General features: G+C 51.3%; 1 protein-coding gene across 4 annotated transcripts in view; it reads left to right on the top strand.

Moving 5' to 3' along the window:
- RARB (retinoic acid receptor beta) overlaps positions 1–27,153 on the top strand; it is a 549,550-nt gene that overhangs the window by 520,895 nt on the left and 1,502 nt on the right. For all 4 annotated transcript variants that reach the window (XM_016198793.2, XM_087824916.1, XM_016198795.2 and 1 more), the window contains 4 exons: positions 8,828–8,988; positions 14,985–15,161; positions 24,265–24,469; positions 25,275–25,433. In XM_016198793.2, coding sequence (XP_016054279.1) covers positions 8,828–8,988; positions 14,985–15,161; positions 24,265–24,469; positions 25,275–25,433 — 702 coding nt within the window. The remainder of the gene's footprint in view (positions 1–8,827; positions 8,989–14,984; positions 15,162–24,264; positions 24,470–25,274; positions 25,434–27,153) is intronic.

The following is a 27,153-nucleotide window of genomic DNA, read 5'->3' as shown; positions in this document are numbered from 1 at the left end:
TCAGCTCAAGATTCCTCTCTCCTGCGATGCTTTTTATGACTCCCACAGACTGAGCTATCAGCTCCCTCATCTGTGGGCCTGAGTACTCTTTCATAACCTACCCCTTAGTTTTTGTATTCCTGTTGCTTAAATTAGTAAATGAATATCTCCTTCCTGATATCGCATTCACTGCATGATAGTTATTTGTTAAGGTGACTGTATCTTTTCTGGAATGGGAGTCTTTTGAATAATACCTTCTCATTCTTGGTTCTTTAACATTCATCGCAGCATCAGGTGCATTGTAAGTACTCAATAACTGTTTGAACACATGGAGAAATAAATAAATGGATGGATGGCTAGACAGATGGATGAATGGACAGGTGGATGGATGGACATTTGGATGTACAGAAAAATTGATAAGAGACAGATGGACAAATGGATAGGTAGGTGGCTGGACCAATCAATGGAGGAAAAAATGGATGGATGGATGGATGGATGGATGGATGATGGATGGGTAGTTGAACAGAGCGACAGACAGCTGAATGGAAGGGCAAATGGATAGATGAAAGAATGGATAGATGGAAGGTGAATGAATAGCTGGACAGATGGATGGTATAAATAAACAAATAAATGAATGGATAGATGGATGAATAGATGAATGGATAGACAGACGGATGATGAAAAGAAAAGCCTGCAGTTAAGAGTGACCTTAGTGGTTATCTCCCACCCATCATAAGAGTTCCATTTAAAATAACCTTGAGAGTTAAGTCAGCCTTCAAAAACAGTAACAGTAAACTTAAATTTATCCATAATTAATAGGAAAGGAGGTTATGGTTAATTGACTAGCCATATCCAATAGCTGGCTAGTATATATCTCATACATGGATTGCCAATTCTCTAAAAATTAAAATTAATAGAATGTATTTGGAACAAAAGCTATACTGAACAATATTCTTACTTGATGATTCTGAAAACCCTTAGGAACATTAGTGTTTCAAGGACCCCCGTGAGAATCACTGAGGGGTATAGAGGCTGACATAACCCTTTTAAATGTCTTAAAGTGAGATTTTTTCATTTAAACTAAGTGTGTACACACATTCACATGTAGACAGTTTCTACATGTGATGATTTGGATTTCTAACATTTATTTGACAATGTGCAGGAGCTTCTCTACATTAATATCTAAGTTGGGTATTTGGCAAGCATTGGGCAGACTTGCAGAACATTTGTCTGTCTCTCAGATGCCTCACTGATAAATGCATGGATGACTCAGGCAGAAGGTCATCAGATGTGTCAAGTAGTATCTGAAAAAGTTGGATCCCAAGGAGGTGAACATGGTCATATCTGTTAACTAAGCCAAGTTCACATGCAAAATCCTACCATAAAAAATGAACCCATTGAAAGTTGTAAAATTGTCCAGCTTTCCTCTAGGCTTGGAAATGGTACAACATTACTACCACTGGAGTCTAGCTGTTAACGTGAGTCATGGCCATCCAGGTACAAGGGTGTAGAAGAGTCTCCATCTATCGATGGGAGAGGCTGCAAAATCACAATGCAAAATGCTGCATACAGGGAGACCGGGAGGATTAGGGTCATCTTTGCAGTTGAGCCACCATGCAGGCACAGTCCCCATTTCCTGCCACTCTCAGCCTGTCCCTCTAGTTCTGCACAGTTTGCCAAGGGTTTTAGTCCCCACGGGGAATCACAGAGGCTGCTTCTCAGAAATTTCTCCAAGCTAAGAGAAGTACCTCATTTCTATTTTTAAAAACATGTTAAGAGGGAAAATATAGGAATGTCAAGGAGAACTGCAGTTCATTTTCTGAAAATTAATTGGGTTTAGAGGAAAGGAGGCATGGGACAATTTGGTCATTAGAATTCATCATGACAGAGATTGTTGTTAAATATTTGAAAGCTCATAACTTGCTGTGAAGAATATATATTACACAGGGAAGGTTGTAGGTTTACCTGGAACAGTCTTCTGCTGGGAAGTTTGTTTTTGTCGTTTCCTCCCCTGCCCCCCTCTGTCTCCAAAAATCAATAAATTTAAAAAAAAAAAAAGCAAAGATTGTTTTGAAAGTCTGATTAGTATAATTTACCACTTTAACTAGAAAGAAGTGTTTGGCACTTGCACATCCTGATATTCAGGCATTTTCTATAAGTGCTTTGAATAACTAACAGCTGAGTTGGGCCGGTAGATCCCTGTTCAACTCTCCGAATGCTACGTCCAGATTATTTCCCCCCAAGACGTGCATATTTAATATGCAGTAAAAATGCTACCTATGCTCTGTACTCGGCCGCTGGCACTGTGAATGCTAAGCCGTCCCTTACACTCGGCACTGTGCGGGCCATCACTTGCCCCTGAAGTCCTTGCACACATGCGGCCACGCAGCAGGGCTACAGCAGTCCTCCGAGGATGCTATTTTGACCTCTGTTTCCCAAACCCTGCAATCGAGGTCCAGTCACGGGACTGTATTCATGAAACAGACACTTGGGACCATGCCTTCAGCTTGTTCCCAAAGGCATGAGTCTCCTCAGTGACAGAGAGACAGAGAAAACTTAGCCGTCTAAGCTTTCCAACCTCCTCTCTCTCTGTATTTGTTCAAATTTCTACTAGCTTTAACATGGCAAGTACTCTATTAAGAGATAGACAGTCTCCACCTTCAAGGGGATTCTGATCTTGGAGTATTAACTCACCCAACTCTACCCACCCGTACAGTGGGAACCTGGTGTATAAAACGCTTGAGCGCCAGCCCCCAAATCCTGGAATTATGGGATAATTATGTCTCTATCTATCATAGGTCCACCTGGCTTCAAATCCATGGGTAGTCCATTTGCATAATAAATTTTAAAAATTATTTTTAAGCTCAGATTAAAATATTTTTGTGTTTTTCTTTTAAGCCTATCTGTATGTTAGTGACAGGCCCTCTCCCACGGATGGCAGCCAGATGGCTCTAATCCCCAGCCGTGGCCCATGATTCGTACAGTTAGCAAGGAGGCCAAGAGTCAAGATGAACAAATTCCAGACTTTGATATTCAAGTGAGAATAAATAGACCATTGTGCTTCCTTTGCTAAACAAGATATAGAAAATTTTATGGACAAAAGCACTGTCGATTGTATTTTCCTTCCTTTTTCTTTTGCCGTGAAGAAATTTTTCATAAAGCGTTGTTTTCTGAATCCAAGTGAAATCCACATCTCTTGCATGTTTCCTGCATTGCTTTTTTATTGTGCGCATGGAAATCAATATTCCAGGTACATGCACAAGTGCACACATTAAAATGAACATGACTTCATTTATTTTCATGATTAGACATTGAAATAAAAGTGCTGGGGTGTCTGTTTTCATATTCATAGGTCGAGATCCGTACATCAGAGGTATTTGTATAAGTGACACTTTTATTGCATTCATTTCATTTGCAATATGATAGTGGATCATAAATACGTTACTTTTATGCCACCAAATCTGATTTGTAGCACTTAGCCCTCACGAGGAGAATACTTGATATTTTATGGAGCACCTTTCGTCCAGGAAGCGCTTGGCCGACATCGGCAGGCTTCTCCCAAGTGTGTAAATCATGCACTCGACCCTTTGGATGCCCCACCTGCTTTATCAACCTCCTGACTCCTACCTTAGGGTGGAGAGTGGGGAGTGAGACCTCTGCAGGCCCCGAGGGGATGGTGTGAGCTCCGTGTTGTCCCACAGAGGCCCTGACAGCTGACAGAATCCCACATTTGGTCACCTGCTCATCTTCACAGAACTGATTTTAAGCCCCCATTGTGGGTTTGACGCTCTGTTAAGCCCTGAGAACACAGATGCTAGTAAAATCTGGCCCTTGCCTTCCAGATGTCCACAGATGAGGAGGGAAAGGCTGTGTGGACAGTAATTGCCCCACTCACTGCGTGGTGTGCCCCTCCCCTGCTTCCCACGCCCTCCCAGTGACACACTGCCCCTGAAAGCAGTTTGTTAGAGCCCTTGATTTGTCTCAGGGGTATTGGTGCACGTGCCAGCCAGTTGCAACCAGAGTGAAAGAAGGGCCCAACCATCTAGCATCGCAGGCAGCGTTTGGGGCTGAGCATCAGTTTCAGAGCCCAGCTCCCGGCCCACCATCCCATCCTTCCCATCATTAATTCACCCCTCCCCTTACCCAGTATCAGCCCCCTGAACCTGGACCATCCCTACACACACACACACACCTGTGATACAAATGCGGAGCTCCTGAAGCATCCTTCATAGCACTTGCCACACTGTAGAGTCATGTATGTGTGTGACAGACCCAGCAGAGCACAGTGGTTAAGAGTGGGGGCCCTGGGCCAGGTTTTCTGAGTTCAGATCCTGGCTCTGTCATTCACAGAAGGCATGGCCGTATGCAGGTCACTTACTTTTCTGTGCCTCAGTTTTCTCATCTGCAAAGTGGGTGTAATAATGATATTTCCTGTCAGGTTTGTGAGGATCGAATGACCTAATATGAATACAGGGTTTCAGCAAGTGCCCCGGAGCGGCTGTGTAGTTGTAATGAACATTTGCAGGAGTGTGATGACTGATTCTCCATCTAAGTCACAGAACGTGTGACAATAGTGACGTCGACATTACGCTCATTATTTTGTTACCATCACTGTTATTATAGGATTAATGTCTCCTACCCTAGCGAGCTCCATGGCAGGAGCAGCCATCTGTGGGCTCATCATTTTATCCCCACAGCAGATGGCACGTATTAGAGGCTCAAATAATAGTTTGAATGAATGAATGAATGAATGAATGAATGAATGAATGAATGAATGAATGAATGAAGGGGCAAAGCAATGAGGAATGAATGAGTCCTCCCGCTCACTTGCTGTTGCTGTCAGACGGCTTCTTCAAAAGCAGCATGGCCACGCACAGCACGGGCCCCCAGCAATGCCCACTAGTCCTCCGCATCTGGGTTCCCCCATTTCCACAGTCAGGGGCCCTTACCCCCCCTCCCTGTGTGACGGGCCTCCGTTAGCCTTTACAGCAGCCCCCCTTCCCACCTAGCGCGCGTCTGGGAGGGTGCTCCCGTCCAAGGAGCGAGGCTCTGACTCCTGTGATGGAAAGCAGTGGAGCTGCTGCTTGTGCCAGGTCCCCTGCCCCCGCCTGGGTTACCGGTGTCACCCCCTGCCTGGTCCCAGCAGCTGCTGACCGTGAAGCGTGGAGGCTGGACACAGCCACGGTGCTCAGGCCCGCCTGGTGTTCCGGGCACCGCATCATCTCCTTGGTTCTGCGGGCTCTTGGCAGCCGTCCCCACACTTGGCCCAGATGCCATGTCTGCATTCCACAGCAGTCTGAAGCCATCGAGCAAAGCAGCTGCTGAGGCCACGTGCGGAGAACATGTGTCCATGAACTTAGGAACCTTTGCACAATTGGGGCCTAGTCATGAGGTGTCTAGGCAGTTGTGGGGAGTTCCTGAGAGTCCCAGGAGTCCTTTAGTCGCAGAGACAGTGGGGTTGTGGGGAGGCACTCTGCCTTGGGAGAGCAGGAGCCTTCTGGAAAGGAGCATGAGGCTATACACTGGTCCCCTGGCCAATGGTCAATTGCTAAGAGCTCCCCAAATTTGGGCCCCAAATCACAGAGGATGGAGCTTTGGCTTTGCAGCTATTATATTGCAAATGGTGGGAGCTGTTACTGCACAACCCAATGCAGTGCGCCCCCTCCACATCCTTGCCACAGCTCCCTGAGTTCCCCTTCCCCCTGACCTTGCCTTTCACTTTCTGGCTTGGTGTACATGCTCAGTGGTGGTAACTCAGAGTGTCCCTCCTTCCATCCCTCTCTCCTAGGTAACCCTCCAAAGCTGTGGTGGCTCATCTGAGTTGTCCAGGGGGCCCTGGTGGCTCGGGAACAGTGAGGCAGAAAGCTTAGGAATGCAGACACAGGCCCGCAGACCTGCCTGGGGGTTGGATGACTGGCAGTTTGGGCTGTCATTCCTCTCTCTGCTTTTCTGTACATTCCCCTGAAATCCCGACTTGATTACTTGATCTTGGGCCTCAGATTCCTAGAGTATAGAAACGGAGTTAGAATGTTCTCCTTACCTGGTTCACTGTGGAATTCAGTGAGCTCGATTTCTTTAGTTGCTTAAGGCCATGGCTGGCCCTTGCTAAGCAGTCAATAACTGGCATGACTGTGACTGCTGGGTGAGGTGGTCCTAGGTGCCATTGGCTTCTGATTCTAGTCTGAGCAGTTTCTGGTGTCCAGTGACCTGTGGCCTCCCCCGGGGCTCTGGGTTTTGTTGTTGTTTAAAGGTATAATTCAAACAGTGTAACATTCATCATTTTAAAGAATTCAGTGATTTGTTGTATACTCACAAGGTTGTACAACTCTTACAACTATCTAATTCCAGAACATTTCATCTCCCCAAAAAGAAACCCCATACCCATTAGCATCACTTCCCATCCGCCCCCACCCCAGCCCCAGGCAACCACTGATCTGCTGTCTGGGAATCTGCGTATTCTGAGCATCTTATATAAATACAGCCAATCAACATGCGACCTTTTGTGACTGTCTTCTTTCACTGAGCACAGCGTTTTCAAGGTTCATCCATGTTGTCGCGTGAATCAGTATTTCATTCCTTTTTCTGGCTGAGTAATATTCCTTTGTATTCCTTTGCGTTACCTTTCTCCATTCATCAGTTGAGGGGCACGTGGGTTGCTTGTACTTTTTGGCTGTTATGAACAGTGCTGTCTGAGCATTTGTGTACAGGTTTTGCATGGACATATATTTCCTGTTTTCCTGGGTATGTCTCTAAACGTGGAGTTTCTGGGTCCCTTGGTAACTACATGGTTAACTTTTTGAGGCGCTGCAAACTGTCTTCCTCAGGGCTCTGTTTTGGAAGGACTGTCGTTACTCTGATGTGACTTTTGTGTTGGCTAAAGAGGACGGTCATTGGCAGGACCCAGGAGAGGAGGAGGTCTAACCTGCACCGAGAGCCACTGTGCCCACACACAAACCTTCAGGCCTCGGCCTCCGCTCACAAACCCAGACTCCGTCCCCGTAGAGACACGGGGCGTCCCTGCCGCCACGAGCTGCCTGCTTCCTCCCTGATTGTCTTTCCTTTGCTGACTGTGTTGTGTTCTCCCTGCTGTAAACCACGCCACCCTCAGCCTTCACCCTGTGTCCTGAACCGCGGGGGACAGTCTAGGGACGTGGAAAAGACCGCCTCTGAGGCCGGGGTACCTCCCACTGCCTTTGCCCACTCATTCTAGATCAGGAAATGTTCTGAGCCAAAGAGCAGCGTCATTTCAGAGCCCCAGGGGAGGACAGTCACCTTGGAGGTTTTGTTTTCTCCTCGGACATCCACTTCCTTAGGAATAAGTGAGTGCGAGGGAGGGAAGAACTTGTCAGCTGCGTAAACGTGGGCACTTTAGCCCCTCCGAGGCTCAGTCTCTTTATCTGTAAAATGGGTGTAAAGTTGCTTCCCTGATAAGGGGTTTAAGTGAGAGACACTGCAGACGTTCTTATGCTCAAGATACTCAAGAAATGTGGGGTTTTTCCCCGGCCACCCTGCTTTCAGGTCAGACATGAGCGGCTTATATACACACTGGTATTTTTCAGTTCCCTTCATTCCCTCCCCCTTTTTTCTCTCTCCCCCGCCCTCCTCATTCCCATCTCTTCCCTTTCCTGTTTTCTCCTCTCCCATGCCTTCCTTTTATTCTGCCTTCAGCTCCAGCTCCAAGCAGGGCCTCGGATCCCCTCCCCCCGTGTGGACCCAGGGAACTGCCAGTTCTCAGCTCGCCCGGATGCTCTCAAGAGGCAGCCCAGGCCCCATCCTCTTAGGGCGATTGGATTGTGCCCTGGGTCGGTTGGCAGCACAGATTCCCAGGTCACAGTGGTGGCACACACAGCTGGGCAGTGTCTAGCCTGGCCACCCCTGGGTCCCCAGGGAATGTGGATGCCCAGAGGGGGGCACCTGGGCTAGTTCTACCTGTTGGCATCCCGGGTTTCAGTTTCCTTCCCCAAGAGAGCCAGGCCAGAGGCCAGAGCTTTGAGTTACAGCAGATTTGAAGTCACCTGAGAGGCCTGTGCTGTGCGAGGAAGCACCAGCTTCCACAGCCCCAGGATCCTGGGCCCCAGCTCTGCCCAGTACTGAGCTCGGTGATGCCTGCAGAGCCCAAGGCACACACCAGCTGAGGGTCTGGGCGTCAGACAAGACATGGAGCCGAGCGGCTGTGGATGAATAAGCGAATGAATGAATGGTTTTCCAGGTCCAGGGTTCAAAGTCCATAGATTATTATTTTTTAAATAACTTTATAAATAATAAAACATGATTAATACAGAAAATTCTGGAGGCAGAAAAGCATGAAGGGACAAAAACCATAATCCCATTACCTTTAAGATGAATTTCTTCGGACATGCCAGTTAGTTCATTGAAAAAACTAAAAAGCAAAATAGCAAACCACAAAGCTTAGCTTGGAATCACCGATTATGATGCCACCAGGGCTCTGTCTGGGGACATGTCTCCCAGGCAGAAGCGGTTCCTTTGCGATGCCTCTCCAGCCATCCCCCCTGGAGTTGGGGGAACATGCTTGGGAAAATTCTGTCTGTAAGGACCAGTCCACGTAGAAAGCTCTCCCCACACACAGAGACTCTCAGCCTTCTGGGCGCGCCCAGGCTCTCCTTCAGAGGCGGTTGGCACATGCAGACACAGAAAGACCATCTCGGCTCTGCCTGGCCCTCCCGGCCGCCGAGCCTCTTCCTTGGGAGATGTGTTTACAGCACCTTTCCCCGCTGTTCCTGCTCCCAGTGCCAAATGAACCCAAGGCGTGGGGAGCTGGAGCCTCCCTCTCAGGCAGCACAGGCCCAGCCGCCAGTGACCCCTGATGTGCCCTGTCTCTCGTTTCCAGCTGTCAGGAATGACAGAAACAAGAAAAAGAAGGAGCCTTCGAAGCAGGAATGCACGGAGAGCTATGAAATGACAGCCGAGCTGGACGATCTCACGGAGAAGATCCGAAAAGCGCACCAGGAAACCTTCCCCTCGCTCTGCCAGCTGGGTAAATACACCACGGTAAGAGATGCTTCCCCCTCCCTGGGCTGCCGGGGGGATGGGCTCAGGCCCTTGTGCACACATGCATGCATGCACATGCATGCGCGCATACACACACACACACACACGCACCATCTGCCCTGGGTCTGGAGGGGACCTTCACCCAAACCCAAACTCGGCCCAGGACGTGCGTGCTGGCTCTGGGGCCTTGCAGTCGCCACCTTCTTCCTCCTTGGAGTAGCCTTTGGACACTCTCTGAGCAGGGTGGTGTTTTGTCCGACTCAGTCACTCGTGCGTGCATTCACTTAAGAAACACTAATTGAGCACCTGCTATATGCCAGGCCGTGTGGGAGGCACTGGCAACATGAACCAATAAGGTAAGGTTGCTGCTTGCAGGGACTCAGGGTCTGGGAAGGAGACAAGTGAAACTAGTGAGGTGTTACTTGGATCAGAACAGACACCTGTACAGAGCCCAGTGGGAACCCAGAGGGGTAAGGGCTCAATCTTTTAAAAACATTGACCCAACTGTAAGATCCACCAGAGGTTATTGGGGTCCTCCCCTGGGCCAGGGTCTGGCGTGAGAAAGGGTTTGTATTCAACCCCTAAGCCAAGGCCTGGAAAAGTGCAAAATAGGTGTGGCCCTTCCCCAGGTAGGCGGGTGGTCCCACTTTGTTCCCAGGGTTCTGCTGGGAATGGCTTTCACTGGGGTTAGAAATAAAGAGAAGGTGGAGGGAGAGAAAGTGGGATCAGAGGAGGCATGTTTCCTGGTCTGGGATGAGCCGGTAGAGACGCCATGAAGTGCTTTACTTTTTTAAAGTGTTTTTTGCATGTATTATGTTCCTTGATGTATAGTCCTAGTTTGTGGCACTCAATGAATATTTGTTGAGGGAATGAATGAATAAATATAACTAGAATGGTGTTCTGGCCTAGATGTTAGTAAACGTACTTTTTTAAAAATGCAAATATTGCCGCATTTGCTGGTTCCGTGACTGGTGTGCTAGGAAAGGACAGGTGAAAGGTCACAGACATAAGATGAAACGGTGTTGCTGGATAAAAACAAACAGTGAGTGCAGGGGGTGGGAAGCAGTTCTTGGGGCACATGCAGTCATGCATTTGGGTGTGGGTGCTACAATTTTATCTGTGAATGAGGCCAGGAGCAGGCCCAGAGGGTTTGCTGTGGAAATTGTTGCTAGAACGTGCCAGGGCAGCTTCTCAGGTGAGCATGAGACTGTGCAGTTGGGTGGCACCAGCTTCCGAAGGGCTGGCAGTAGTCCTAGACAAGTCCGCTGGCCAAACCAACCACTGGCTTAGGAAACAGAGGAAGGACCTAGAGCCCAAACCTCAGTGTGCTTATGAAGCACCTGGCATTCTTATTAAAAGGGAGGTTCTGATCAGCAGGTCTGGGTGGGACATTTCTAATGAGCTCCCAGGTCGAGCTGATCCCGCTCGTATACAGACCACACTCTGAACAGCAAAGGCCGTGAACCTACTCTGAGTAGCAAGACCCAGGATGACCTTCAGGGACACACCCAGACCCTTGGTGTCAAGGAGGAGAGACCCTGGGGTGCCCTACTCTCTAATCTGTGAGGCTGTGGACCTACCTGCCAGGCCGAGGGAGGTGCTGGACTCAGTGGACAAGCCCTCATTGAGCTTGGGGAGCACTGTCCTAGCCCAAAGCAGACACAGAGCTGGACAAGGCTGAACACCATACGGGCACTTTCAGTTTAATTCGGGAGATAAAGCAGGCCCATGAACCAAGAGGGGGTGGAGGATAATGCCCCCGCTCTCCCTCCAGGCTTCTGGGATCTCCTCCCAAATAAGATCTTCGCATTCAAATCCCAATCTCATGGTCTGCTTCTGCAGGTGGGTCCCTGAGGACCTCCAGGGCTCCTTCCCATTCACTCCTCTTTGGGGACAAGACACCATCAGTCCCCAGTCGGTACCTGTTGTTCTAAGCACTTTGCAGGGACTTTGTGCACCTCTTGACCCAGCAGGGAAAATGGAAACACAATTTCGATCTTCAGAGGCTGATCCCCCAGCACAGGGCAGCCCGACCTCCCTCCAGGTGCACACGGCCTGTTTGCAGGAGCAGCAGAGGTGCTCCGATAGTGTCTCCTCCGGATGTCTCTTGATTTCTACTCTCTGCACACAGTCCTAGCTCTGTTTTTATTGTAAGCAACTTCAAATCCTTTCTGGAAGTAGGTGGCGATATAAATAAATAACAGCAGCCATAACACATTCTCTGCAAGCTCCTAGTTCCGAGGCGAGCATTTTTTTTATAGAGAGCTTTTTTTAGCTAGGTGGTGGTTTCCACTGCCAGGAAACTTCCTGCCATGTTCACCAGCCTGGCATCCCTGTCGGATGCCTTGGGAATAAGTAGGCAGAGAGGAATTAAAACGGCAGCTAGCTGCCCCCCTACAGGTCTTTGATAGAGTACTTCCTTTTTCTTCCCTAATTTGGGTAGACTTGAGAGCAAGGATCAGGCCCAGGAGCCCACAGGAATGGGTAGGGGAGGCAGAAACGTATGCCCTCCACCTTTTGTGTCCAGGCCTGGGCAGGGTGCCTCAGAGCTAGTCACTTTGGGAAGATTTCTAACCAGTGATCCCTCCAAAAACAAAGGGGAGGAGGGGGACTCCATGTAGAAAGGCGGTGGCAGGATCGTGGCTGTCTATACTGAGCTCTGCAAACGGGAGGAGAGTGAGAACGAGAGGAAGCATCCGGCTCCGAGGGTGTTTGCTCTGCTTTCTTGGGACAAACCCTAGTGACTGTCACTTAGGCTTTGGGGCCCCTTAGACCCAGGTTCAAATCTTGCCTGTGCTACTTAAGAGTTTCATGACCTTGGAGCATCCTTGGAGCCCCAGCTCCCTCATCTCTATAGTGGGGTTTAAATAGTAACTACCCGATGGGGTTGCTGGGATGGTTAAATGAGATAAATATTCCAGAGCGCCTCGTGCAGTTTCTGGCACAGGAATGTGCAGGATGAGCAAAGCTCCTCCTCGTGGCCCTGCTGTGAACATCTTGTCATTTTTCAGAGCCATGTGCCCAGGTTTTGGAAAAGTAAAGGGGAGGGCGGGAAAGCGAGGGGTCCAGGCGTCCCGGCCCCAGCCTGGCCGTTGGCTCGGGGCTGCATCTGCTCCGTGTCCCACTGCAGGGCCGTGTACAGCCCTCCATCACCTTGCAGAGCTTGTGGGACATAAGCTGCCCTCCGAGGGGCTCGTGAGCTTGAGCTATGGAGATTTAAGGAGCCTTGAATCTACTCAATAAAAATGACCGCCAACAGAATCATTAAACCTCCCAAAGACTTTCCAGGAGATGAGTGCTTTAGAAAAGGAAGGATGTTGCGAGAAGTTCCAGCCATGTGTGGACTTGGCTTTCATCTTAGCAACTCACACTGTGATCAGCCGAGAATCAGAATCTAGCATCTCCTGAGCGTCCAGCACTCATCTCCACCCTGCATCCTGCAGCTGGGCCATTGCGAAGGCCATCCCCCTGCGCTCCATGAGGTCTCTGAACCCTGGGATACCAGGAGTGGAGGGGCTGCAGCTGTCCAGAGGGGCCCCTCCCGGCTCCTGTCCCAGCCCAGGAATCTTAGACAGAGGGGGCCCAGAACCACTCCTAAAGCATCACCTTCAGGGAGGTCCTGCAGCATCCCCCTTGCTTTTTAGCCAGACCTCCAGGAAACATTTGGAGGTCCTTCGGGGTCCTCGCTACCTGCCCCTTCCCGGGGCCCAGAGCCCTCTCCACCCTGGGCTGCGCTGCGCCTTTAAGACGTCGCCTGTCTTTCCGCTCACAGTCGCAGGGTGGCTGCCAAGCCGCCTGTGTCCCCACCTGTTGGAAGCAGCCGGTTCCGAGGAGAATGTTACATATGCCCACTGATGGACACACCCAGCTGGAACATTCCAGAGGCCACGTTGTCATAGTGCCCGGATGTGTTTGTTGACCACAAAGAGGTGCTGGCCTGGCACGTAACATTTCCTTCACAGCGATGCTGGGTGTCTTTTCGCCACCGCCTGGAGGCCAGAGTTGCAGCCAGGAGGGAGATCACAAATCAGCACGCTGCAGGAGCCCGGGAGGCAGGCTGCACGCCGCCCCAAGCCCGGGAGGGGAGCCCGATGCCGCAGCCCGGCGCTTGGTGCGGATCCTGCACCCTCCACCTAACCGCTGGGGCGTCCTGTACCAGTTGCTTAGCCTCTCTGGGCCTCAGCCTCCGGGGATGGCAACGGTACCTGCCTCATGCAGGTGCTGTGGGCAGGAAAGGGGCTCCTTGTGAGGCACCTAAGGAGCCTGGCTGGGGCCGGCCCAAGGAAGGGGTGGCTCCCTGAGAAACATGAAAGGGGGGAAGGCGGCCACCCCAGGGAGCCTTGGCTCTTTCTTCCTTTGAAGAAACCGAGGGTCCTCTTTAGCTAAAAAGGAGCAGGCGGCAGCCCTGCCCAAGCCCCAGGGGCTGGCCCAGCCGGGGGGTGGAGACACTGCCGAGTCCTCCGGCACCGACGGTCTTGTTCTGAGCGTGAGGCCAGTCGGAACAGCGGCACGTGGCTGCGCAGAACCAGGGGAGGCATTCGGCTGCGGGGCAAGAAACGGCCGTTCCGTTGGCTTCAGAGTGGGGTTAGGCTCTTCTGCTGCTGAAGATGGCCCTGGGGGGCCTCGGGAGGTGCCCTCCGTCTGGGCCCCTGGGAAGGCGGCCGGGCGCCTGCCTGGAGGAGGCTCCCCTCCAGGTTGAAGGCAGCAGAGGCAGGGTGGTGAGTTTGGGGAAGGCCTGCCTCGCCTCCTCCCGCTTTGCCTCTGCTTCTCATTAGCTGCCAACAGCCCCCCCCCCCCCCCCGTGCCCCATTTCTCCCGCCCCTCTCCTCCCCCGCCCTGGCCTCAGAACGGCTGCAGGAAACCCAGGCGTCCTCCGAGCCCCCTGCAACCGCCTTCCTCCGACCACGCCAGGCGGCGCTGCCCACTTGCCGCAGCCGGGAGATCACATATAAGCCATTTTCAGCCCGTGCCCATGAATCCAGCAGCCAGTCTAATAAAACACCAGGTTATTTTGTGTTTTATTAACTGGCTCTTGCCTTCAGTTTGCATAATACTGAGAGATTTACATGCCGTAGAGACGGGCGCGTTATTTTTAATAGCAGGTGCGCAGGCCGCGCCCGCTCAGCCGGTGGCGGAGCAGCCGCGTAGGGTGCCGATGGGGACCCCGCTCACGCGGGCCGCGTCGGGGCGATGCCTCTGCTTCCAGATGGGTACCCCACTGTAAAGTGATTCCCCGCGGTGGGCTCGCCTCTCTGCCCCCTCAGCCGCGTCTTCCTCCGAACCGGATAAACTGCCTATTAAATTTAATTACAGCCCGAGCGGCGCACATTTTGATCTCCGCTCCCTCGAGTGCACTGCGTTCCGCCAAGGTCCTTGCGGAGGGAGCACAATAAATCTGCAGGGCGCGGGCCTGCTTTCCCAAAGAAAGCTGCAGAAGGCAGTGCTGGCTCCAGCATTTTAGGGCGTGGATGTATCCCTTATGCAAACGTTTCTTTCGGGCTTTCCTCGCCTGCATTCAGAACAAGAGCTGGCCCAGCTGGCCAGCTCCCTGGTTGAGCGTTGACCCATGAACCAAGAGGTCATCTGTTCGTTCCCGTCAGGGCACATGCCTGGGTGGCGGGCTCCTTCCCCAATAGGGGGCCTGCAGGAGGCAGCCAGTCGATGTTTCTCATCATTGATGTTTCTATCTCTCTCTCCCTCTCCCTTACTCTCTCTCTAAAATCAATAAAAATGTATTTAAACAAACAAACAAAAAACCCAAGAGCTAGTTTTACTGACTCTGGAAACTGATTTCCACTGAGGTGAGGCACTAAAGACATTGATTGGGATGCATGGTACCCTCAGCTGAACTACTGACGTTGGGTAGAGGCCCCAGTGCCCGGCTGGGAGCCTTGCCTGTCACCAGATGGCTCAGTTCTGCCTTCAGAGGCACCTGAGGCCTCGGGGAAGCCCAGGCCACAGTCCAGGACAACTATGGTGTTTTCTCTCCCTCTTAGAATTCCAGTGCTGACCATCGAGTCCGACTGGACCTGGGCCTCTGGGACAAATTCAGTGAACTGGCCACCAAGTGCATTATTAAGATCGTGGAGTTTGCTAAACGTCTGCCGGGCTTCACCAGCTTGACCATCGCAGACCAGATCACCCTGCTGAAGGCCGCCTGCCTGGACATCCTGGTAGGTGCCCTTCTGAACTCCTACTCAGGGGCTTGGGGCGCGGGGAACTGGGGACCGAGTTGCTTTGAAGACCTCCAGAGGCTTTGGTTTCCCAGCCTCTCTTCCTGCCACCGCCTTGGCCCATGAGTCCCGTCCTCCCTGCCAGCATTTCAGTTCAGTTGCCAAAAGCTCAGAGACCCTCTGGAGTTGGAGAGCCCTTCCAACCCTCCCTACCCAGTGTGCGAACCCCCTCTACGTGACTTTGGGAACAGGCCCAGCCAGTCTTGGTCACAGGCCTTTGGTGACAGCTTGCTCACCCCCAGTCCCTTCCATGGGACAGCCTGTGGGTCTTTGAAAAGCCTCCAGGCTAAACCGACTGGAGGTGGCACATAGCAGCCTTGTCCCACCCCCTGATCTCACACCACTGCCATTGGTGGCCTTGAAAATCTTTTTCTTCCGTGGGCCTCAGTTTCCAAACGGCAAAGGGGATCCCTGATGCCTGTCCACATCCTGCTAGTCTCGCATTGTGGCTTCTAGGGCCCTCGGATGGGTCAGGGCACTGTCACACCCGGTCCTCTGCAGGTCTCTGCTGGCTGGATGGCCGCCTCTCCCTGTTGGGGGCTTCAGGGGTGGGGCGGCCAGTGCTGCCTGGAGTGGCTTTCTTACACAGGGAAGCAGCTCCCAGGCTGGCCCCAGGGAGGCATCAGAAATCTGGAAAGGAAAATTAGCTTTTGAGATACTTTAAAAGGGTAGATTTTTCTTTTTATTACATCTTTGGGTGTGAACAATTCTGCAAAGCAAAGAGTTACTTACTATAATTAAACACACACGCAGCCCTGCTTAGGAGGAGAAAGGACCCTGGGCAGGGCAGGTGTGCAGGAAGCGTGAATGTTTACGGGTCTTTCTGCTCGCAGGTTGGATCTGAGGGGGAGTGGTAATGATTACTCGGTAACCTACAGGCGCCAGGGATCCTGAGAGTGTATGTGGTATTTTTTTCTTCTCCTAAAATCAGAGGGTTTGGGATGAACCTAGGAATGTTCAGAAAAAAAAACAAAAACATCAGAGCAGCATCAATCTGTCACCTACCCACACCCTGGAGAGTTTGCAGATCTCAGCTCGTTTGTGCCTCACACAGCTCAGTGAGCCCGGGCATAGACATGGAGCCCATTTTACAGATAAGGAGCTAGAGGCCATGTGAGTGACCCAACTCGGGTGAGTGCTGGAGCCAAAAGTCAAGCCCCAAACCTTTGGACTCCAAAGCCATGAGAAGTGCAGACACAGGAGGATTAGATGCATAAACAGGACATGATGTGGGAGGTGTCGGCCTCGTAGGGAGAACCAGCCAGACCACCAGAGATTATACAAGAGGCAACTTGGGCAAATCAATAATGATGTTAATAATGATCTTGTAGAATAATTACCTTTTTAATGCTTGGTTTACAAATGCTTCAGATGTATTGCTCAGTAGAATTTCCCCTAAGCCTCAGAACACCCCCCAGATATTAGTGGAGACTGGAGCGATTGCCACATGATTAGAGAGAGGTGCCCCAGACCCCTAGAGTGGCTGAGAGATGGGTGAGGTGACACACAGCTAGTCAGTGTCTGCACCAGGGAAGGCTGTGGGATTCTGAGTCCCCTGTATCACGTGGCCACCCAGCGGGGCTCGGAACCTTCTGGATGCTCAGGCCCCTACTTTGGCCCTCAGCTCATTTCTTAGTTCCCCGTTTGTCTAGCTGCCAGGTGGTGACAATCTGTGAGTCCCTCGACTCCAGCCCTTTGGGAAAGATGGAATGAGAGGGATGCTTTGAGATCGTCCAGGGAATTACCGTTTCTACAATGCCACCTGCCTCGTGGTCAGATCCCCTCTTAAAATCCTATCCAACTTCCAGCAGCCATCTCCCCATGTCTCTTGTTTACACTGAACCCTATGGTGCTCCCCAGGTTTGCTCATGGATCTCAGGCTCAGCCCTTAGCTGCTTGGTGAAGAGAGAAAAGGGACTAATACTGTGACGTTCATCAAGTTATTTAACCTCTCTAAGCCTCAGTTTACCCATATGTAAAATAGGAATACAAATCAATAGGGCATTAACTAAGGTAATTCCTTAAATGGGCTTAATCGCGGTCATGGGTATAATGGGGCATATAGTAGGTCCCATCAGTGGTTTTGAAAACGGGCAAAACTGGCACAAGCCCAGGGAAGGGCAGAGACCTGCAGTCATGTGACACAAGGCAGAAGGAATACTTATTTGGCCCCAGAAAAGAACTTATTTCCAAGAATTTGTAGCAAAGGCAACTCATCCAAGATCCTGAAAATGCACAACTTCAAAGAGCATCTGTTGGTTGAGAATGTCAACTGGCTGAGCTGTTTAGAAGAATGTTCTCATCTAAACCATTGATGTACAGATAGAGTGAGACAGACAGACCAGAAGGATGGACGGGCGGACACAGGCTGAGGTGATTCTCAGCCCCTGGAAGGGAAAGTAGAAGTTGTGCCGAAAGTCACTAGCCGTGACCCATTCTCGGCCACCAGTGCGTCGTGCATTGTGTGTGGCTGGTCTCGATGGTCGCCTGAGGCCCTGGCAGGAGAGTTGATTTATAATCATGAGGTGGGAGGCCCTCAGGAAACAGGTCCAAGGGGAAGGACAGCCTTCCTCCCTCTTCTACAAACACTCACTGAGGACCTGCTGTGCGCCAGGCACTGTTCTAGGCTCTGACAACAGAGCAGCCAACAAGACAGACCCTAATCCCTGCCCTCGTGGGGCTGACCTCCTGCTGTGGGGAGACGGGTGTTAGGCAATGTCTTAAGTGCTACAAAGGAAAATAGAAGCAGGATCTGGAAAGAGAGCATGACTGGGGGGCAGGAGCTGGTTCTACAGTGTGGTTAGGGAGAGGTGACCTTTGGAGAGACCTGAATGAGGGGACAGGAAGAGCTGGAACTAGTAAAATCACTCGTTTGAGAGGGGTACAAGTAGAAGGGGGGCCTGGAGAAAGTGGAGTTCAAGGGCCGCAGGGCAGGGGAGGCCCTGGGAGGCTGATGAACAGTGAGGAGGTGAGTGTGCCTGGAGGGGAGTGAGTGAGGGGGCAGGAGGGCCTTCATCCGAGAGGAAAGGGGGCCAGAGATCGCAAGTAGATGTTCATTCAGTGTCACAAGGAGTCACTGGGGTTTGATCAGAGGTGAGCCGTGGTCTGGCTTTTGTTTTACATGTTCATTTGTCTTGTCATACAGCATGAGTGAGTGTAGGTTGAAGGAAGAAACTCCACACGTATTTAATGAGCACTTACTATGTGCCAGGCACTGGGGATGGGATGGTAGAGAGGAGAGTTGAGTCTTGCCCCCCACGAATTTGCAGCCCAGGCCTTGAACTGGCCCTGCACCTGCTCCTACTTTTACCGTAGAGCGTGTCCCTGCCACCCTCCCTTCCCCAGCAAGGCTGCACATCTGTCCAAGCTCCCTTCAGCTTGTTCCAGCCGTTGGCCGTAGTTGTGAGTGTGAGCCCTGAAGCCAGCTCGCCTGGGTTCAAAATCGGGCTCTGCTGCTTACAGCTGTGTGGCCTTGGGAAAACTACTTCTCTCTGAGCTTCAGTCTCCTCACACTGAAAACGAGGGTGCTAATGGGCGCTTCCTTCAGGGCCTGGGGAGAATGAAACGAGCACACGGGCTTGGGCAGTGCTGGGAGCCTGTAGGCCTCAGCTACCTTACATAGTATTGAGCCTCACTGCACCATCCCGGGGATTCTGTTACCATCCCCGATTGCAGACAGGCCCAACGGGAAGCTAAAGGCCCCCAGGGCTCCCCCGAGGATTCCCTGATCTAGAATACCCTCCCTCTGCCCCCCTCAGCCCCCCACTTTTTTTTTCTGGCCAACTCCTCATTTCAGCTTAGATGCCACCTCTTCGGAAAAGCCTTTCCTGACCAGCCCCTCGATTCTTAACCCTCCCCGCTGGTCTCCCTCGTTGCATGCAAGACATGTCCTGTCGTTGGGATCGTGTTTGCTGGGTCTGCACTGGCCCGCTGCTCAGTGAGGGCAGGGCCACGCGGGTTTGGTCACTGGCAGAATCCCAGGCACCAAAGAGGCATTTGCTGGATACGTGTGAATGGATGGATGGACGGATGCGTGAGCAAGTGAATTTAAGATCAGAATCGGAATTGCAGAGCATGGACTGCTGTCCGAGGACTGCGTCCACAGACGCCTCAAGTGTGAGGTCTTTCCCGATGGGACACGGGGCTTCCCTGGGTCCTGCCACCTGCCGCCTTCACTCCCCCGAGGAAAACGTTCCCATGCCCGTCACAGTGGCACCTTGCTTCCGGTGACGCAAAGTGACTGCCCTGCCTGACTTCAAAACATGATTTGTGGCTCCTGGGGCCCTGGGGACCAGTGACTGTGCAGCAATGAAGGGCCATTCCCACGGGGACCCGGCCTCCTCGCCTTCCCAGGGACTCAGTAGAGGCGTGAACTCTGCCCTCGGGCCCCGCAGCCTGAGTTCAGGCTTCAGCATCGCCTCCAGCGCCGGGCCGCTGGGAGGAGGTCCCGTGTCTCTGAGTCTCCGCTTTCTCGCCTGCAGTGTGGAGCAGTCACCCTGCAGTCACCCGAAGTCACTGTGAGGCCGTGCTCACACACGTGTGCACACGCACACACGCACGCACGCACACACACGCGACCTGTGCTCTCCAGCACGTTAGCCACGGGCCACCTGTGGCTGTTGAGCATCTGAAGTGCTGTAATTATAAAAATACACACTTGATTTCAAAGACTTAAGTGTTTAAAAATGTAAAATATCTTTTTAATGATTTTTGTATTGATTAGATGTTGAAACAAAAATACTTTGGATCTATTCAGTTAAATAAAATATTCTATTAAATTTAATTCCACATAATTCTCTTAGCATTTTAAAATAACGGCTCCTGGAGCGCTGGTCTGGAAGCAGTAACAGTAGGACGAGACTGCTGCCCCGAGCTCGGTTCCTCCTCAGGAACGGCAGGCTGGTGGCAGGTCCCTCTGGGAAACAGTTTGTTCCCAGGAGCTCATACGATAGGTGCCATGTGCTGCCAGGGAGGGCGGCTGTGCCCGCTCTGTGCGTTATTGTTACTATTATCACGACTTCAACATTCCCACAAGCACTGGGGGGTAAACGGCCAAATCAGATCAGGATCTGCCCACCGGTTGCCTAACACAGTTAGTGCTCCGAATGATCTGGGCGAGCCATTTCAGCTTCCTCCTTTGCCTAAGAACAGAAATCCCCGGATGCCCCTGCAGGGCATTACAAGGTGGGAGAGATTCTGATGGGGCACCCAGTTCCTTTATTCCACAAATCGTCACTGGCCGTCTGCTGTGTGGATGACACTGCCCTGCTTGCTAAAGAGGCGGCAGGGAGCAAGGCAACAGCTCTGTCTCCTAAGAGCTCATCGTCTCGGGGGCGATGGGTCGGTGCGCTCAGAGGGGAACGGTGCTGTGGAGAAAAGGAAGCAGGGCGGTGGGCCATGCTGTGGAATACTACACGGCGACGAAAAAGCGCCACTGTTACGTGCACTACCTGGGGAATCTCGCAGATGTGATGTGGCGTAAAAGCCAGATGCAGGAGAGACTACTGTGTGATTCCATCTGTCTAAAGTTCAAGAACAGGCAGAACTAACCTGCAGGAAGAGAAGTCAAAGTTGTGGTTACTTTGGGGGAGGGGTTTGATCGGGAGGCGCCCAGGGAGCTGACAGGTGCCAGAACCATGAGTGTTTTGATCTGCGTGGTGGTCACCGAGGCGTACTCTTAGGGAAGGGAGTCAGCTGCACTTGAGATGTGTGCACAGCTCAAGACCAGTATGTGGCAGTTATCTGTTGCTGCAAAACTAGTTGCCACAAAACTTAGCAGCTTAAAACAATAATTGTTATTAGCTCACATAGTCCCTGTAGGTCAGGACCTGACTTAGCTGGGAAATCCTGGCTCAGTGTCTCTCCTGAGGTTGCAGTCAGGTCGTGGCCTGGGGCTGCATCAGCTGAAGGCTTGACGGGCTGGCAGGGTAGGGCTGCTTCCAAGGTCGCTTATTATGTTTGCCTAGTGAGTTAGTGCCTGTTGGCAACGGAAGAGCTCAATTCCTTGCCACATGGCCCTCTTCATGGGGCTGCCTGAGTGTCCCTGTGACAGGTCAGCCAGCTCCCCCTGAAACTAGAGCAAGAAGGGAGCCATGATGACTTTCGTGGCCTCACCTCTGAAGTCACGCCCATCACTTCCCCCGTATTCTTTCAATAGGCTCGAGTGACTGGGTGCATCCCACACTCAAGGGGAGGGGAATGAAGCTTCACTCTTTAGAAGGACTCTTGGCAATGGATTTGTGGGTTTATTTTATGATAGAAGGTCATGGGTGTTAGGAAGTGGTGTTCCTGTGCTTTTCAAGGGGGTGACGCAAGCTGAGCTCTGGTGGGAAGTCAGCCACGTGAAGATCGGGAGAACAGCGTCAAAGGCAGAGCCAGCAGCAGGTGCAAATGGCCTGCGGCAGCAACGAGTTGTTGGAGATTCAGAAAGGGCCCTCCTTGGGTGAGCCAGCCTTGCCTGGGCTCTTTTGCACCCATCTCATGGCGTTTACGTCTTCTCTCCAGATGCAATGCCCTCCTTTCAAACAAAGGGTGTTTTAATCCTGGGGAAGCACTGGGTATTTGCCACTGGCATTTGAGGTTAGTGTGACAAAATCAAAGTCCTTGGTTTCCCTCCAGCGGCAGCCTGGCCAGAGCCGAGAGGGGGCGCTGCCCAGTGGGCCTGGCGAGGGCAGGGCGTGGGCACAGGCTCCCTAGTAAAAGAAGACATTGACCGTCCTTCCACCTGAGGCCACGCACCTTCCTCTCTGGATGGCCCGTTTGCCCTTGGTTTGGGTTTTGGACTTTCTAGGGAGGAAAGCAACTGGGCCTAGTTTAAATGCTTCGTCAGAACCCAGATACGAGAGCAGTGTGACGGCGGTGTTCGTGCCCTGCAGTTTGGACCTGGATTCTTCCGAGCCACTGGCAGCTTGTAGACGGCGGATTCCCAGCCGCCTGTCCCTTTCCAGCGAGTCCCGGCCTCTTCCCTTCTTGCAGGGACAGAGCTCATGCATTCACATCTTGGCAGCCTGCTGACACTACACAGACTTAATTCCAGATCAGACCCGTGTCTAGAGACTTTGAGCCATGGACACTGAGCGTACTGACTGCCCATCACGTGGTCGCTCCCTGTGTGGGAAGCGCTTCCTCCTGTTTCTCCAGGAGGTTGAAGGAGCTGGACTGGGCATTAGGAGTCCCGTGTTTGCCCTGGCACCGTTATTGTGTGATCCCGAGCACCGTACTTCACCTCCCAGGGCTTGCAGGGGGAGGAAAGGCTGATACACAATGACCTCTGGGCTCCTTTGCTGCTCTGACCTTGGAATGGCTTCATCCCCATCCGCCGCCAGGATGAAGTGCCACAGGTCAGCCAGCCGGGCTCAGAGGCCCCTGGGCAGGTACCTGAGAGCTGAGGATGAGCCCCAGCCAGTGAAGAGGAAGGAACCTTTGTGATGTTTCATAACCATTTCATTCAAGTGCCACGTGACCATACAATAGGAACATCAAGAGGTGTGAGAACATGTCTCAATTTAGAAACAAAGTGAAGTTTGTAGAATTTTCTATCTCGAGGCCACAGGCCATAGGCTCCCATGAGCAGGGAGCTGCACAAGGCCCCCAGCCGAGGGGACAAACGGGGCTGATCTCCAAATCAGGGCCGGCCACCTCACCGCAGAGGTTAGCAGCACAGGCACTGGAGACAGACAGCAGGTCACGCCACCAAGGACAAGCTGACTGGGCTTGTTTCCCCATCTGTTAAACGGGTAACAGTAATACCGGGCTCCTGGGCCGAGGAGAGAATTGGGTAACGTGTAAAAATGCAGCTGGCGTGTACCCGCGACCAGTCAGACGTCAGCTTCCGTCCTGTGTTGGGGGCTGAGTGCTAATCACTCACCCTTCCCCGAGGAGATGTCGTCTTCCACCCAAGAAGACACCCAGTCAGACTTCTTGATCACCTGAGCACCAGCATCCGGGGAACACCCCGAGCTCCCCGCACCTGCTGGGTTTGTCGCTTCTGTCCAGGCGGGTTCATTTCTGTCTGTGCTCCAAGCAGCCCCGAGCCTTTTTCAAGGGAAATTCAAGCGCAGGACCCTGGTTGGCAGGCTCACAGTTGGCGCAGGAGCGTGCTCTGGTGGGTGAGTGCCCCGGGCCGCACGGAGCTCGGTGCCGCAGTTAGGACCCATGGGGCAGTGGAGCACGAGCCGGGGTTGTCCGTCTGTCTGTTTACAGTGCAGCGAGCAGGTGGCTCCTGGGGAGCAAGTGTCCTCGGGTGGCCCAGGGCCATGCATGTACCAGGGGCCAGTCTGGTAGGACTGGGAGCCTGCGGCAGGGAGACCGGGCCTCTTGCCTTAGAAATCCCACCATACGCCTTTCTCTTCATAAGTCCGCTCCGCTCCCTCCTGGCTGTGCCTGAACTTGCCTCCTCCTGGGCTCCCTGGCTCCCTGGCTCCCTGCTGGGTCCGCTTCTCCCCTTGTTGTCTGCGGAACTGTGTGACCAGAGGCAGTGGAAGAGGGAGCCTAACGGGTGTGAATCCAGTTCAGTCACGTGTTGACTGTGTGACACTGGGCAAAATGGCTCAACATTTCTGAGCTTCAGCCCCTCACCGGTAAAATATGAATAATAATTCACTTCACCGAGTCATTTGAAAGTTTTAATTAGGGCATGTGTATCACTTGATATACACTCTGCACTTAATAAATGATAGATATTGCCCCCCCTTTTTGTAGGCTGTAAGCTCTTTAAAAAAACAGACTCATTCATTTTTCTCTCCTCAGCACCTGGCATAGTGCCTAGGATTGTAAGTAGGTACTTGGTAAATGTTTATTTGACTCAAATAGATTACTTTTAGATATTTCTTGTGTCCTACTTATTATTCCTAAAATAACTTTATCCCGTGTTGTGACTTCTATACTCCAGAAAGAGCTGGAGGAGACGTTCAGCATCCGAAAGGGGGGCAGGAGGCAGGAGCACCTTGGAAATCCTCGTGCCATCTCCCGCCTAGGTCTGAGTGATGCTCAGGACAGGCTGGCTTTCACGATCCATCAAATCTGGCTTTTTTTTTTCTTCCAGATTCTTAGAATTTGCACCAGGTATACCCCAGAACAAGACACCATGACTTTTTCAGATGGCCTTACCCTAAATCGAACTCAGATGCACAATGCTGGATTTGGTCCCCTGACTGACCTTGTGTTCACCTTTGCCAACCAGCTCCTGCCTTTGGAAATGGATGACACAGAAACAGGCCTTCTCAGTGCCATCTGCTTAATCTGTGGAGGTACCGACTACCTAGAAAACCCTCTCAAGGTTCCAAGAATAACACACTTGTCATTTATGGGGGAAACTTCATCTCCATTTTGGAGTTATTTTACTTGGAAAAAGACGCGAATAAAGCCAGGCATGCATGCTTGGGGTTTGTTGCATTTTTCCATATTGTTATAAATTAAATAAAGGTACGTGGGGTCCTTCAGCTCTAAAATATTAAAATGCTATTTCTCCCATTGCCACAGGTTTGTTTTGTTTTTTAAGGTAGGATTGGACTATGGGATAAACTGCCTAGGGACATTTTAGTGATGATCCAAGGGACCTGCATGTGCTGTTTGCCAACTTAGTGGCCGGGAATACAAGTCACTGGGTTGGCCCCGTACCAACCCTGAGATGACTGGTATAAAATAAAAGCTTTCTTCTTTGTATTGACCCCTACCGGCCTCCAGGAGGCTGAATCATAGTGGCTAAAACGTAATGGTTTTAATGAGGGGGCCGACTTACCTCGCGTTCATAACCGTCCTGCTCAAGGTTTGTTTTAATTCAGTTCAGTAGTGACACCTCCTGGTCATGAGAAGTAACTCCCTGGGACAAAAGCAACCAGCCATCAAAGTGTGCCTTCCACCAACAAGGGGGACAATCATTTCCAAGTATCACTGCCTGAAGCAGTTGCATATATCTTCAAATTCGTATATGTGATTGAATCATCAAGTTAATAAAGACATAACATCGTTGGAACCAGGGAGAACCCTCTAGCCTGGGAAGGGCAAAACTCAGTCTTGATACTAATTGTTTAATACTTTATTTCTGGTGTCTAGACCGCCAGGACCTTGAGGAACCAACAAAAGTAGATAAGCTACAAGAACCACTGCTGGAAGCCCTAAAAATTTATATCAGAAAGAGACGACCCAGCAAGCCTCACATGTTCCCAAAGATCTTAATGAAAATCACGGATCTCCGCAGCATCAGCGCTAAAGGTATGTGTTCAGTCTGCGCTGCCTCCCTGACCGGGAGCTTGCAGTCCTGGCCAGGTCATATTGCTTTTCTAAACCCTGTGTTTTAATTCAGGATGTTTGATAATAGCTGCTTTTGTGTTGTTTGTTTTAGAATTTATTTCTCATTGTAATCAAAAGGAATTAAATAGTACCCACTCTTAAAAAGAAAATAGGAACTTTTACCCGACTCAATCTTAGATTATGAGAGCTTTAAAATCCGATGACTAAGAACTGGAGAAGCTGTTTTAAGAGAACGTATGTACTAGCCGTAGGGTGCGTCTCGGTTGGTTGGAGCTTCGTCCTGCTCACCAAAAGGTTGCCAGTTCGATTCTGGTCAGGGCACATGCCTAGGTTGCGTGTTCGATCCCGGGTTGGGGCCCATATGGGAGGCAGCCGTCGATGTTTCTCTCTCTCTCTCTCCCTTCCCTTCTCTCTAAAGTCAGAATATATCCTCGGGTGAGGTTAAAAAGGGCACGTACCCTATGACAAGCTTTTAAATGTGCTAGTTTTATGCATCTCATTCCAGATTCCCACACACGCTCTGGTTTATGTAAACTCGCCTCGTTTTTCTGAACATCCAAGCGCCCAGAAAAGTGACTCGTGCTTAGTGTCGTCGTTGGTTACGTTTCTGTCAGCCAGTAGCCCTGCCCTCGTGTGTGGGCGCAGATTTACTTCTGCGCGCTTCTCAGCAAAGGAATTCTTGCTTCCCTGAGAGGCATGTGCCTGGCCTAGTGATTTTCAGCGTCTGGCAATCCGAGCAGTGACAGAAGTGCCAGGAGCCCTGTCACAGTTGCGTGAGCGCGGGGTTTTTCCAGGTAGAGAACACGGCGGCCATCCCTAGCGCCAGATCCTGCCTTCTCCTTCCCCATTAGCATACTCTGTCCCCGATGACCTTGGTGGGCCAAGGAACAAGCTCCACATTTCAGAAAGCGCGTCGAGGCCCCGTGAACTTGCTTGACAGAGTCTCATTCCCTGATCTCCTAAGAGGTGTCTTCAGTGAGGTGATGAGCTCGTCCCTAGCATGGGATTAAAAGCAGGGCAAACAGTAGATACCGGTGCTTGGCCACTGTAATTACGACGTCTCGAACTTTAAAGCAGGGCGGCTATTTAACGTAACATGGCCGTTTCCTGTATCTAGCTAGACCAGTGCGAATAGAATTTATGGGATTATGGGAATATCCTGTAATCTGCATTGTCCTCTATGGTAGCCACTAGCCACCTGTGGCTCTCGAGCACTTGAAATGTGGCCAGTGCAACTGCGGCACTGTCCTCTTAATTGCATTTAACAAATTCAAATATACAGCGCCACGCTGAACAGTGCAGTGCTACATCACATTCACCATCGCCACACTTTCATCACTCAGATCGCTCCCTCCCTCCGTTTGTTGGTTACTGGTGTCCTTCCTATGGTCTCATTTTCAAGATACATACTCATTCTGGTCTTTTATCAGGAACTTCTTTGTAAATTATGTCAAGTAAATACATACTAATACTGTTTCCTGAAACCCACTTGAGGCATGGAATTACCAAATTTAAACACGTCGCCCTATCTACAGATCAGAGTAAACCTATTTTAATGTAAAATCAACAGAGGTTCTGGGAGGCACTGGTGACACCATTTTCAATCTTGTTCAATTAGATGAAGGTTGATCCCTAGTTACTCACTTAGCTTCACTCCTTATCTCTACCGGGTTCCTATTAT

The sequence above is a fragment of the Miniopterus natalensis genome, chromosome 15, assembly GCF_054644295.1.
Source record: "Miniopterus natalensis isolate mMinNat1 chromosome 15, mMinNat1.hap1, whole genome shotgun sequence".
In the NCBI taxonomy this organism is placed as follows: Eukaryota; Metazoa; Chordata; class Mammalia; order Chiroptera; family Miniopteridae; genus Miniopterus; species Miniopterus natalensis.
This window is presented reverse-complemented; position numbering and strand designations above follow the sequence as displayed.